This window comes from Sardina pilchardus, chromosome 4, assembly GCF_963854185.1.
Source record: "Sardina pilchardus chromosome 4, fSarPil1.1, whole genome shotgun sequence".
NCBI lineage: Eukaryota > Metazoa > Chordata > Actinopteri > Clupeiformes > Clupeidae > Sardina > Sardina pilchardus.
The window spans coordinates 1,313,474-1,328,397 of NC_084997.1; the positions used below are offsets into that span (position 1 = coordinate 1,313,474).

Genomic DNA, 14,924 nt, shown 5'->3' on the forward strand with positions numbered 1-14,924 from the left:
TGGTTAGCATTGTTAACATAGTTAGCATTTTTAACATTACTGCTAGAAATCATTAGCTAAGTTAGCTAATCAACATGGTTAGCATTGTTAACATAGTTAGCAGTGCTAACATTGTTAGCATTTTTACCATAACTGCTAGAAATCATTAGCTAAGTTAACCAATTGACCTGGTTATCATTGTTAGCATAGTTAAAATCTGTTTACAGCATCTGTTTCTAACATTTGTTAGAAATCATTAGTTAGGTTAGAACTGGAATGTTTAAGCTTTCAACTGTCTACCTTCACATTATCAGCTTTCTTTAAACTATGCAACCACCATGTTTACCCTAGCTACACCTTAGTAACCATATCTACATTATCTATCTATACATTTTTTTGCATTTTCATGCACTGGTAATTCCTTGGAATTGCATTTCTAGTTATAGTGCATGAAAATGCACTATTCGGTTATTAAGTGATGATGTAATAATGGGATAATAAATATCTTTCCGGGTCCAACGGCTTTCAAACTCACATGCTATTCTCCATAGACAGTAAAATAAACTATTATTTTCCGCTATTTTGACTAGCCTCTAAGAAAATTGTCATCTTATACGGACTTGTTGCCTCAACCTAATCAAATCAAATTTTTCGCGGAAGCCTGGACTTTACCCATTAATATATCATCTGGCTGCATAGCTATAGTGATTACTTTGTTAAAGTTTAGCGATTTTGTTTTAAAACCGCTAAAACAAAGGTGGTGATGACAACGTTTACAAGTCGCAAAAACCGTCTGGCTGCGCTAATAAACATCTTTTCACAAAATAGCTGCTGGGTCCGTGACGTCGGACTTAACAACCGAATACTGTTCTTCCGAGGCTGCTTCTTCTTCTAATTATTATTCCGCTTAACAAATTCATTTTTTTATATTCAGCTTGAACCGTTTAACTTAGAAACTTCATTCAAACGTCGCAACGTAGGTCTTAAATAGGGGAATGCTGCTATGTATTTTTCAACTTTGTAACTTTTATACTTTTTAAACTATAAATTAAAAACTATTACAAATTTCCCCATAGACTTAACATTGGCCTCTATGACATCACAATCGGATCATTAAGCAATTAGAATCTTATGCCAGGTGGCCAGCCCCACCTGCAGCAGTCCTCTCTCTCTCAGGCTTTAAGCATACAATCTCTCTGTGAAGACTACATATCCTGTTAAACTCTCTTTCCACAACTGTTTCAAAATAAAAGTCCTCACTGCAATAATACACTATTAAATCATTTAACCATTGAAACTACTCAACTATTTAACTGTTCAACCATTCCAACTGTCAGCTATCATCAACTATGCCTCCAGTCACCTACATGAGACCTCCATGTACCTAGCAACCAACATAGCAACCATCAAAATTAAGCGTTTATGAACGTTTCCATAGCAACCAACATGATTTTACTACAGTAACTTCTTTATTCCTGATAGTGGCATCCATGGATACCCTATCAACAAATGTTTCAAAATAGAAGTCCTCAGTAGCAAGTTAGCTAGATAGCATAGTTAGCATTTTTAGCATAGATGCTAGAAATTATTAGCTAAGTTAGCTAATCAACCTAGTTAGCATTGTTAACATAGTTAGCATTGTTAGCATAACTGCTAAAAATGATTAGCTAAGTTATCTTATCAACTTGGTTAGCATTTTTAACATTACTGCTAGAAATCATCAGCTAAGTTAGCTTATCAACCTGGTTAGCACTGTTAACATAGCTAGCATTTTTACAGTAACTGTTAGAAATCATTAGCCAAGTAAGCCAATCAACCTGGTTATCATTGTTAGCATAGTTAACATTTTAGAATACCTGTGAGAAATCATTAGTTAAGTTAGAACAGGAATGTTTAAGCTTTGAAATGTCTACCTTAACACCATCAACTCTCTTTAAACTATGCAACCAACATGTTTACCCTAGCTACACCTTAGTAACCATATCTACATTATCTATCTATACATTTTTTTTGCATTTTCATGCACTGGTAATTCCTTAGAATTGCATTTCTAGTTACAGTGCATGAAAATGCACTGTACTGTTCTTCCTAGGCTTTTTCTTATTACAGTGCATGAAAATGCACTGTACTGTTCTTCCTAGTCTTCTTCAACTTCTTATTATTATAGTGCATGAAAATGCACTATACTGTTATTCCAAGTCTTCTTATTATTAAACTTCTTCTTCTAACGCAGCCAATTCAGCTTCAACCGTTTAACGTAGAAACTTCATTCAAACGTTGTTGCGTAGGTCTTGCTTATGCCATGCCTGCTTTGTATTTTTCAACTTTGTAACTTTTATACTTTTTAAACTATTAGTTAAAAACTATTACAATTTCCCCCATAGACTTAACATTGCTCATTGTGACATCACGGCAGCAATTAGAATCTTAGGCCAGGTGGCCGGCCACCTGGGCACCAACTGTCAGTTTCTCTGGCTTTAAAAATACAATCTCTCTGAAGACTACATATTCTGTTCCCCTGTATCCTCTGCGCACAACAGTATCAAAATAAGTTCTCCTAATTCCATCCAACTTTATATCCATTCATCTTCTTCAAACCATTCACTCATCCACCCATTCTAAACAGTCTGCCTATCAACATCAATAAGACGCTCTACATTCAACTTTTAAACAATCTACTCTGTCTCAGGCTGGCTCTCTTAAGACTAGCCAGTTAAATTGATTACACCTGTATCTGTATCCACTACTCTCAGTAGAGAGCTGTGTCTCTCCATTCTACAAGAATATAAGGCACATTCCATCCAACATTCTATCCATTCATCTTCATCAGACCATTCACTCATCCACCCATTAAACTGTCTATCAACATCTATTAAACAATCTGTCTATCAACATCCATTAAACTCTCTATCTATCAACATTAATTAGACTATCTACATTCAACTTTTAAATTATTTACTCTGTCTCAGAATAGCCAGTTAAATTGATTACACCTGTATCAACTACTCTCAGAGAGCTGTATCAGTGTCTCTCTTAACAAGAATATAAGGCACATTCCATCCAACCTTCTATCCATTCATCTTCTTCAGACCATTCACTCCTCCACCCATTAAACTGTCAATCAATATCTATTAAACAATCTGCCTATCAACATCCATTAAACATTCTGTCTATCAACATTAATTAGACTATCTACATACAACTTTTTAAGTATTTACTGTGGGTCCCTCTCAAGCAGCGTTTATATGTCCTCCCTCGCTCCTCGATCCTCAATGATCTACATAAAGAAAGATAGAAGAAGGGCTAGACTATCCCATTGTTGCCGCTCCATCATTCTTTATGTAGATCAGTGAGGAGCGAGAGAGGACGCGTAAACGCTATATGAGAGGCACCTTCTGTCTCAGGCTTTAAGCATACAATCTCATTAAGACTACAGATCCTGTTTCACTACTTCCTCTGTCCACAACTGTTTCAAAATAAAGGTCCTCACTGCAATAATACATTATTAAATCATTTAACCACTGAAACTACTCAACTATTGAACTGTTCAACCATTCCAACTGTCAGTTATCATCCACTATGCCTCCAGTCAACTACATGAAACCTCCATGTACCTAGCAACCAACATAGCAACCATTAAAATTAAGTGTTTATGACCGTTTCCATAGCAACCAACATGATTATACTGCAGTAACTTCTTGTTTCCTGATAGTGGCCACCATGGATACCCTAGCAACAAATGTTTCAAAATAAAAGTCCTCACTAGCAAGTTAGCTAGTTAGCATTGTTAGCATAGTTAGCATTTTTAGTATAACTGCAAAAAATCATCAACTAAGTTAGCTAATCAACCTGGTTAGCATTGTTAGCAAATTTAGCATTGTTAGCATAGTTAGCATTTTTAACATTACTGCTAGAAATCATCGGTTAAGTTAGCTAATCAACCTGGTTAGCATTGTTAGTAAAGTTAGCATTGCTAGCATAATAAGCATTTTTAGCGTAACTGCTAGAAATCATTAGCTAAGTTAGCTAATCAACATTTTAACATGAATAGAAATCATTAGTTAAGTTAGAACTGGAACGTTTCATCTTTAAAACGTCTACCTTCACACTATCAACTCTCTGTAAACTATGCAACCACCATGTTTACCCTAGCTACACCTTAGTAACCATATCTACATTATCTATCTATTTTTGCATTTTCATGCACTGGTAATTCCTTGGAATTGCATTTCTAGTTCTTCTTCTAACGCACGCAATTCAGCTTCAACCGCTTAACGTAGAAACTCCATTCAAACTATGTCGCGTAGGTCTTACTTACGCGATGTGGGCTTTGTATTTTTCAACTTTGTAACTTTTATACTTTTTAAACTATTAGTTAAAAACTATTACAATTTGCCCCATAGACTTAACATTGCTCATTATGACATCACGGCAGCAATTAGAATCTTATGCCAGGTGGCCGGCCACCTGGGCACCAACTGTCAGTTTCTCTGGCTTTAAGCATGCAGTCTCTCAGAAGACTACATATCCTGTTAACTGTTTCCTCTGTCCACAACTGTTTCAAAATAAAAGTCCTCACTGCAATAATACACTATTAAATCATTTAACCATTGAAACTACTCAACTATTGAACTGTTCAACCATTACAACTGTCAGTTATCATCCACTATGCCTCCAGTCAACTACATGAAACCTCCATGTACCTAGCAACCAACAAAGCAACCATTAAAATTAAGTGTTCATGACCGTTTCCATAGCAACCAACATGATTATACTGCAGTAACTTCTTGTTTCCTGATAGTGGCCACCATGGATACCCTAGCAACAAATGTTTCAAAATAAAAGTCCTCACTAGCAAGTTAGCTAGTTAGCATGGTTAGCATAGTTAGCATTTTTAACATAGCTGCAAAAAACATCAACTAAGTTAGCTAATCAACCTGGTTAGCATTGTTAGCAAATTTAATATTGTTAGCATAGTTAGCATGTTTAGCATTACTGCTAGAAATCATCGGTTAAGTTAGCTAATCAACCTGGTTAGCATTGTTAGTGAAGTTAGCATTGTTAGCATTTTTAGCATAACTGCTAGAAATCATTAGCTAAGTTAGCTTTTCAACATTTTAACATGAATAGAAATCATTAGTTAAGTTAGTAGTGGAATGTTTCATCTTTAAACTGTCTACCTTCACACTATCAACTCTCTATAAACTATGCAACCACCATGTTTACCCTAGCTACACCTTAGTAACCATATCTAAATTACATTATCTATCTATTTTTGCATTTTCATGCACTGGTAATTCCTTGGAATTGCATTTCTAGTTACAGTGCATGAAAATGCACTGTACTGTTCTTCCTAGGCTTCTTATTCTTCTTCTTCTAACGCTCGCAATTCAACTTCAACCGTTTAACGTAGAAACTTCATTCAAACGTTGTTGCGTAGGTCTTGCTTATGCCATGTGTGCTTTGTATTTTTCAACTTTGTAACTTTTATACTTTTTAAACTATGAATTAAAAAACGATTTCCCCATAGATTTAACATTGAGCTATTTCCCCATAGACTTAACATTGCTCATTATGACATCACGGCAGCAATTAGAATCTTACGCCAGGTGGCCGGCCACCTGGGCACCAACTGTCAGTTTCTCTGGCTTTAAGCATACAGTCTCTCAGAAGACTATATATCCTGTTAACTGTTTCCTCTGTCCACAACTGTTTCAAAATAGAAGTCCTCACTGCAATAATACACTATTAAATCATTTAACCATTGAAACTACTCAACTATTGAACTGTTCAACCATTCCAACTGTCAGTTATCATCCACTATGCCTCCAGTCAACTACATGAAAACTCCATGTACCTAGCAACCAACATAGCAACCATTAAAATTAAGTGTTTATGACCGTTTCCATAGCAACTAACATGATTATACTGCAGTAACTTCTTGTTTCCTGATAGTGGCCACCATGGATACCCTAGCAACAAATGTTTCAAAATAAAAGTCCTCACTAGCAAGTTAGCTAGTTAGCATGGTTAGCATAGTTAGCATTTTTAGCATTGTTAGCATAGTTAGCATTTTTAGCATTACTGTTAGAAATCATCGGTTAAGTTAGCTAATCAACCTGGTTAGCATTGTTAGTAAAGTTAGCATTGCTAGCATAATTAACATTTTTAGCGTAACTGCTAGAAATCATTAGCTAAGTTAGCTAATCAACATTTTAACATGAATAGAAATCATTAGTTAAGTTAGAACTGGAATGTTTCATCTTTAACCTGTCTACCTTCACACTATCAACTCTCTGTAAACTATGCAACCACCATGTTTACCCTAGCTACACCTTAGTAACCATATCTACATTATCTATCTATTTTTGCATTTTCATGCACTGGTAATTCCTTGGAATTGCATTTCTAGTTATTCTTCTTCTTCTAACGCAGCCAATTCAGCTTCAACCGCTTAACGTAGAAACACCATTCAAATTTTGTCGCGTAGGTCTTACTTACGCGATGTGGGCTTTGTATTTTTCAACTTTGTAACTTTTATACTTTTTAAACTATTAGTTAAAAACTATTACAATTTCCCCCATAGACTTAACATTGCTCATTATGACATCACGGCAGCAATTAGAATCTTACTCCAGCTGGTCAGCCACCTGGGCACCAACTGTCAGTTTCTCTCAGGCTAGAGCATACAATCTCATACAAGTGCATACAATCTCTCTGAAGACTACATATTCTGTTCCCCTGTATCCTCTGCGCACAACAGTATCAAAATAAGTCCTAATTCCATCCAACTTTATATCCATTCATCTTCTTCAAACCATTCACTCATCCACCCATTCTAAACAGTCTGCCTATCAACATCAATTAGACGCTCTACATTCAACTTTTAAACAATCTACTCTGTCTCAGGCTGGCTCTCTTAAGACTAGCCAGTTAAATTGATTACACCTGTATCTGTATCCACTACTCTCAGTAGAGAGCTGTGTCTCTCCATTCTACAAGAATATAAGGCACATTCCATCCAACATTCTATCCATTCATCTTCTTCAGACCATTCACTCATCCACCCATTAAACTGTCTATCAACATCCATTAAACAATCTGCCTATCAACATCCATTAAACTCTCTGTCTATCAACATTAATTAGACTATCTACATTCAACTTTTAAATTATTTACTCTGTCTCAGGCTTTAAGAGTACACTGGCTCTCTTAAGACTAGCCAGTTAAATTGATTACACCTGTGTCAACTACTCTCAGAGAGCTGTATCAGTGTCTCTCTTAACAAGAATATAAGGCACATTCCATCCAACCTTCTATCCATTCATCTTCTTCAGACCATTCACTCATCCACCCATTAAACAGTCAATCAATATCTATTAAACAATCTGCCTATCAACATCCATTAAACATTCTGTCTATCAACATTAATTAGACTATATACAACTTTTAAAGTATTTACTGTGGGTCCCTCTCAAGCAGCGTTTATATGTCCTCCCTCGCTCCTCGATCCTCAATGATCTACATAAAGAAAGATAGAAGAAGGGCAAGACTATCCCATTGTTGCCGCTCCATCATTCTTTATGTAGATCAGTGAGGAGCGAGAGAGGACGCGTAAACGCTAGGCACCTTCTGTCTCAGGCTTTAAGCATACAATCTCATTAAGACTACAGATCCTGTTTCACTACTTCCTCTGTCCACAACTGTTTCAAAATAAAGGTCCTCACTGCAATAATACACTATTAAATCATTTAACCACTGAAACTACTCAACTATTGAACTGTTCAACCATTCTAACTGTCAGTTATCATCCACTATGCCTCCAGTCAACTACATGAAACCTCCATGTACCTAGCAACCAACATAGCAACTGTTAAAATTAAGTGTTTATGACCGTTTCCATAGCAACCAACATGATTATACTGCAGTAACTTCTTGTTTCCTGATAGTGGCCACCATGGATACCCTAGCAACAAATGTTTCAAAATAAAAGTCCTCACTAGCAAGTTAGCTAGTTAGCATTGTTAGCATAGTTAGCATTTTTAGCATAACTGCAAAAAATCATCAACTAAGTTAGCTAATCAACCTGGTTAGCATTGTTAGCAAATTTAGCATTGTTAGCATAGTTAGCATTTTTAGCATTACTGCTAGAAATCATCGGTTGAGTTAGCTAATCAACCTGGTTAGCATTGTTAATAAAGTTAGCATTGCTAACATTATTAGCATTTTTAACGTAACTGCTAGAAATCATTAGCTAAGTTAGCTAATCAACATTTTAACATGAATAGAAATCATTAGTTAAGTTAGAACTGGAATGTTTCATCTTTTAACTGTCTACCTTCACACTATCAACTCTCTGTAAACTATGCAACCACCATGTTTACCCTAGCTACACCTTAGTAACCATATCTACATTATCTATCTATTTTTGCATTTTCATGCACTGGTAATTCCTTGGAATTGCATTTCTAGTTATTCTTCTTCTTCTAACGCAGCCAATTCAGCTTCAACCGCTTAACGTAGAAACACCATTCAAATTTTGTCGCGTAGGTCTTACTTACGCGATGTGGGCTTTGTATTTTTCAACTTTGTAACTTTTATACTTTTTAAACTATTAGTTAAAAACTATTACAATTTCCCCCATAGACTTAACATTGCTCATTATGACATCACGGCAGCAATTAGAATCTTACTCCAGCTGGTCAGCCACCTGGGCACCAACTGTCAGTTTCTCTCAGGCTAGAGCATACAATCTCATACAAGTGCATACAATCTCTCTGAAGACTACATATTCTGTTCCCCTGTATCCTCTGCGCACAACAGTATCAAAATAAGTCCTAATTCCATCCAACTTTATATCCATTCATCTTCTTCAAACCATTCACTCATCCACCCATTCTAAACAGTCTGCCTATCAACATCAATTAGACGCTCTACATTCAACTTTTAAACAATCTACTCTGTCTCAGGCTGGCTCTCTTAAGACTAGCCAGTTAAATTGATTACACCTGTATCTGTATCCACTACTCTCAGTAGAGAGCTGTGTCTCTCCATTCTACAAGAATATAAGGCACATTCCATCCAACATTCTATCCATTCATCTTCTTCAGACCATTCACTCATCCACCCATTAAACTGTCTATCAACATCCATTAAACAATCTGCCTATCAACATCCATTAAACTCTCTGTCTATCAACATTAATTAGACTATCTACATTCAACTTTTAAATTATTTACTCTGTCTCAGGCTTTAAGAGTACACTGGCTCTCTTAAGACTAGCCAGTTAAATTGATTACACCTGTGTCAACTACTCTCAGAGAGCTGTATCAGTGTCTCTCTTAACAAGAATATAAGGCACATTCCATCCAACCTTCTATCCATTCATCTTCTTCAGACCATTCACTCATCCACCCATTAAACAGTCAATCAATATCTATTAAACAATCTGCCTATCAACATCCATTAAACATTCTGTCTATCAACATTAATTAGACTATATACAACTTTTAAAGTATTTACTGTGGGTCCCTCTCAAGCAGCGTTTATATGTCCTCCCTCGCTCCTCGATCCTCAATGATCTACATAAAGAAAGATAGAAGAAGGGCAAGACTATCCCATTGTTGCCGCTCCATCATTCTTTATGTAGATCAGTGAGGAGCGAGAGAGGACGCGTAAACGCTAGGCACCTTCTGTCTCAGGCTTTAAGCATACAATCTCATTAAGACTACAGATCCTGTTTCACTACTTCCTCTGTCCACAACTGTTTCAAAATAAAGGTCCTCACTGCAATAATACACTATTAAATCATTTAACCACTGAAACTACTCAACTATTGAACTGTTCAACCATTCTAACTGTCAGTTATCATCCACTATGCCTCCAGTCAACTACATGAAACCTCCATGTACCTAGCAACCAACATAGCAACTGTTAAAATTAAGTGTTTATGACCGTTTCCATAGCAACCAACATGATTATACTGCAGTAACTTCTTGTTTCCTGATAGTGGCCACCATGGATACCCTAGCAACAAATGTTTCAAAATAAAAGTCCTCACTAGCAAGTTAGCTAGTTAGCATTGTTAGCATAGTTAGCATTTTTAGCATAACTGCAAAAAATCATCAACTAAGTTAGCTAATCAACCTGGTTAGCATTGTTAGCAAATTTAGCATTGTTAGCATAGTTAGCATTTTTAGCATTACTGCTAGAAATCATCGGTTGAGTTAGCTAATCAACCTGGTTAGCATTGTTAATAAAGTTAGCATTGCTAACATTATTAGCATTTTTAACGTAACTGCTAGAAATCATTAGCTAAGTTAGCTAATCAACATTTTAACATGAATAGAAATCATTAGTTAAGTTAGAACTGGAATGTTTCATCTTTTAACTGTCTACCTTCACACTATCAACTCTCTGTAAACTATGCAACCACCATGTTTACCCTAGCTACACCTTAGTAACCATATCTACATTATCTATCTATTTTTGCATTTTCATGCACTGGTAATTCCTTGGAATTGCATTTCTAGTTATTATTATTCCGCTTACCAAATTCATTTTTTCTATTCAGCTTGAACCGTTTAACCTAGAAACTTCATTCAAAAGTCGCAACGTAGGTCTTAAATAAGGGAATGATGCTATGTATTTTTCAACTTTGTAACTTTTATACTTTTTAAACTATAAATTAAAAACTATTAAAAATGTCCCCATAGACTTAACATTGGCCTCTATGACATCACAATCGGGTCGTTCAGCAATTAGAATCTTATGCCAGGTGGCCAAGGCCACCTGCAGCAGCTCTCTCCCTCTCAGGCTTTAAGCATACAATCTCTCTGTGAAGACTACATATCCTGTTAAACTGTTTCCTCTGTCCACAACTGTATCAAAATAAAAGTCCTCAATGCAATAATACACTATTAAATCATTTAACCATTGAAACTACCTAACTATTTAACTGTTCAACCATTCCATCTGTCAGTTGTCATCAACTATGCCTCCAGCCAACTACATGAAACCTCTACGTACCTAGCAACCAACATAGCAACCATTAAAATTAAGCGTTTATGACAGTTTCCATAGCAACCAACATGATTATACTAGAGTAACTTCTTTATTCCCGATAGTGGGCACCATGGATACCCTAGCAACTGTTTCAAAATAAAAGTCCTCACTAGCAAGTTAGCTAATTAGCATTGTTAGCATAGTTAGCCTTTTTAGCATAAATGCTAGAAATGGTTAGCTAAGTTAGCTAATCAATCTCATTAACATTATTAACATAGTTAACATAGTTAGCATTTTTAGCATAACTGCTAGAAATCATCAACTAAGTCAGCTAATCAACCTGGTTAGCATTGTTAGCATATTTAACATTGTTAGCATAGTTAGCATTTTAGCATTACTGTTAGAAATCATTAGCTAAGTTAGCTAATCAACCTGGTTAACATCGTTAACATAGTTAGCATTGCTAACATAGTTAGCATGTTTAGCATAACCGCTAGAAATCATTAATAAAGTTAGTTGAGCAACCTGGTCAGCATAGTTAGCATTTTTACCATAACTGTTAGAAATCATTTGCTAAGTAAACCAATCAACCTGGTTATCATTGTTAGCATAGTTAACATTTTAACATGCCTGTTAGAAATCATTAGTTAAGTTAGAACTGGAATGTCTAAGCTTTAAACTGTCTACCTTCACACCATCAACTCTCTTTAAACTATGCAACTACCATGTTTACCCTAGCTATACCTTAGTAATCATATCTACATTATCTATCTATAAATTTTTGCATTTTCATGCACTGGTAATTCCTTGGAATTGCATTTCTAGTTAGAATTGTTGTTTCACTTTTATGTCTTTTATGTCTTCTATGTCTACTTTTATGTCCTCTTATACGTTAATTACACAGTTTATTTATTTTCTTTAACCTCTTATGTTTACATGTAATTGAGCTTTGCCAATAATGTTGATGAAACTTTCATGCCAATAAAGCTTTATTGAATTGAATTAGCCTGGCAAGCCAAACTACACAGAAATGTATAGTCTGGGGTCGGACCATTCACAGAGTTGAAGCCTGTGGGTGGAATGAACAGTTGTCTTCCAAACTGCCTCTGCACGTAATAGGCCAGCATTTGTGACCAATTGTAGCCGGCCGGCAAAATGGCAAATACATCCTCCTGTAAAACGAATGACTTGAGTGCTTCTTTCTGCTCAAACTTCAAAGAAAAGCCCAAGTCTAACTCTTCCAAAGCCGATTCAAACGAGCGCGCTTCGTTAGCGTCATCCATCTTTTGTTTTTCTCTATGGTTGTGCGATACGGTCTCAAACCCAACTCGTCGAACGAGGACGCATGGTCCAGCCCCCTGGCGTCTTATCAGAAGCCGAAGGTGAGCTAAGGCGAGCTAAGGCGGGCTCAAGGACTCCGTACACAGATAGTGCGTTCTGATTGGCTAGGCTGAACTCGAGCCTAGCGCAGGCTTGTCAACGGCAGCTCAACGGTGCGACCCTAGACCATCCCGCTAGGAAAAAATATTTTTTGCCTGCTAGGGTGCGTCTACATTTCTAGGCTAGAATTGAATTGAATTGAAGTATACACCAGTGGGTAGGCTAAAAGCATTTTTTTAGGATAATTTGTCAACTGTTGCACTGCAGATCCCCAAATTTGTCATACAATGGTCACTTGGAAGCGCATCACTGTAGCCTACGTATTAGTTGCATAGGGCCACCTAGTGAATACTTTCAGTTTAAAACGTCACACCCAACAGGAAGTGAAACCGGTCAGTGCTTCCAATGTATCAACCAGACACACACCACATGTGAGTGCATTGTTGGATTATGAGTTTGCAGGACCATAGGTGTTCCAGCCCATTATCACTTCTTGTGGCTATATTTGAAATTTTAAAAGTTGTAAGAACAGTGAGCAGGTTTACTCACTACTTGTGAAATTTACTTTAATTATTGTATTTAATGTATGATTCTTTTTTCTTTGTCTTAATCTATTTTTCTGCTTTCTTTAAAGCACATTGAACCCTACTGTATATTAATTATACTATAAAAAATGTATATGCCTTGTTTTTTGTAGTGGAAAAACTGAATACCAGACTACTAAGGCCAATAAAGCTCGGCGATCAGCGTCTTTTGAGCGTAGGCCCAGCCGACGCTACTCACGAAGGACCATGCAGAATATGGGTGAGTGACTGGGTGAATCCCTATGTTTGCCCTGAGGACTAAAGACTCACAGACTTGGGGGCCATCCACATGGGGACGTGTTTTGAGTTAAACTCAGATGGCCGATCGTTCAAACGAATCCTGTAAACGCATAGCCCTAATACGAAGCTTTCTGAAACCGGGTCCCAGAGTGAATAAGTTGGAAAACGCAGCCCTCTACCGTTCGTTTGGAAGGATGAAAACGCATACCTTTCCGGTCGTTATTTTTACCTTACTGAAAGCCTATGCAGCCTATCCAACTGCTGCCTGCAGCCTACTTCCAAAACTCCAAAGCTGCTGTCAGATTTTGTTCCGAGGACACAAGTTACCAACACTCAAGAACAGTTTGTGATGTGTTCATCAATTCAATTTCCAACAATTTCCCAACAGCTAATTCTGGAGTAGGCTATATCAACTAGCCCGCTTTCTTGCGACACTCGGCTGTGAAGTCTGCCTAAGTGATTGTGTATGTGTAGGGTGTATTTCATACACAATATGGCAACCTGATAGATGTCAGGTTAACAGAAAATGAATTTGAATTTGAGCTCAATGAGCATCAAACAGGCTAATAGGCCTACTGGAAAAAGCACCATGCCAATCTCTAGCTATGGTGAAGGGTATGTAATGATGTGGGGCTATTTTAATTCCAAAGGCCAAGGGAACTTTATCAGGAAGGATGCATAATATCCTGGATCCATGAAATAGCTGGCCTTAAAAAATAAAAATCTGCCTGCCCCTATGTTAACCCTATGTGTTAAATGCCCATAGGGTTACATTGGGGGTCAAATACTTCCTTCCCCCTAGCATTTAAGAAGAACATTTATTTATTTATGATGCATTCTTCATTCACAAAGAAAATTGGTGTACGTAGCGTTTTCATTTTTACTCATTTTTTGAATTAAGACATAAAGATCAATTGTCAAATGATGATTTTATATTCCTCTTTTTAGGCAACTTAAGCATGGTATCAATTACATTTTCTACTCACTGTATTTACAATAGTTCATTGCTTTTGCATGGTTGCATATGAGATACATTTGAAAACAACAGCAACTATCTGCGGGCTATTGTTTTGGGATGTTTCACTCATGCAGCATCTTAAGCCGTTTTCAGACTGCACATTCTGCGATAATTGCATGCCGCATTTCTGACGATAGCGGACATTCAGACATGAAGCATAGGCTCTAGCGGAATGTAGCCTATACGGTCACCTGTTGTTCACATCTAATTGGGGGCCAAGCAGTGAAGCTGCGAAGGCACCTATTGAGATGCTATGATTTTTATTCCTCCGCAATGGGAGTCAATGGCAGCCCATAGAACCGTCTGGTAAAACGTTGTGAAATTTGGCGCACTGATTGGAAACAGTCCAATGATTCATGTCACCAATTTTCATGTCGGCATCTCAAACTCTCTAGCGCCACCAACAGGCCAAAGTAGGACATGCGTTCACGCACGTAACTTTTGACCTGTTGGTCCGATTTTCAAAAAAATCAGGTATCATTGGAATCCTTGGACCTGCTTGAGTTCAACGCACCCTATGACCAGGGTGGGAATTATACCAAGGCCATGCGGCCATGGCCGCCGTTGCCCTACACTTTGGCCTTGATGCCCCGTGAAAAAAACCCCATCGTACGGCCACAGTGGCCTTTATGCCCCTGACTTAGGGTTGCCAACCATTCAGTATAATACGGAATCGTCCCGTATTTGACACATAAAAGTCTTGTTCCGTATTGAACTGA

The 14,924-nt window shown here is 37.2% G+C and overlaps 1 protein-coding gene across 4 annotated transcripts in view; it reads left to right on the forward strand.

Moving 5' to 3' along the window:
- The window catches only part of epb41l5 (erythrocyte membrane protein band 4.1 like 5), a 225,250-nt gene that overhangs the window by 150,029 nt on the left and 60,297 nt on the right, over positions 1-14,924 (forward strand). For all 4 annotated transcript variants that reach the window (XR_009938816.1, XR_009938817.1, XM_062533706.1 and 1 more), the window contains exon 13: positions 13,061-13,167. Coding sequence is in view for 2 of the 4 variants with exons in the window: in XM_062533706.1 (XP_062389690.1) it covers positions 13,061-13,167 (107 nt within the window). In the remaining 2 variants the exon portion in view is untranslated. The remainder of the gene's footprint in view (positions 1-13,060; positions 13,168-14,924) is intronic.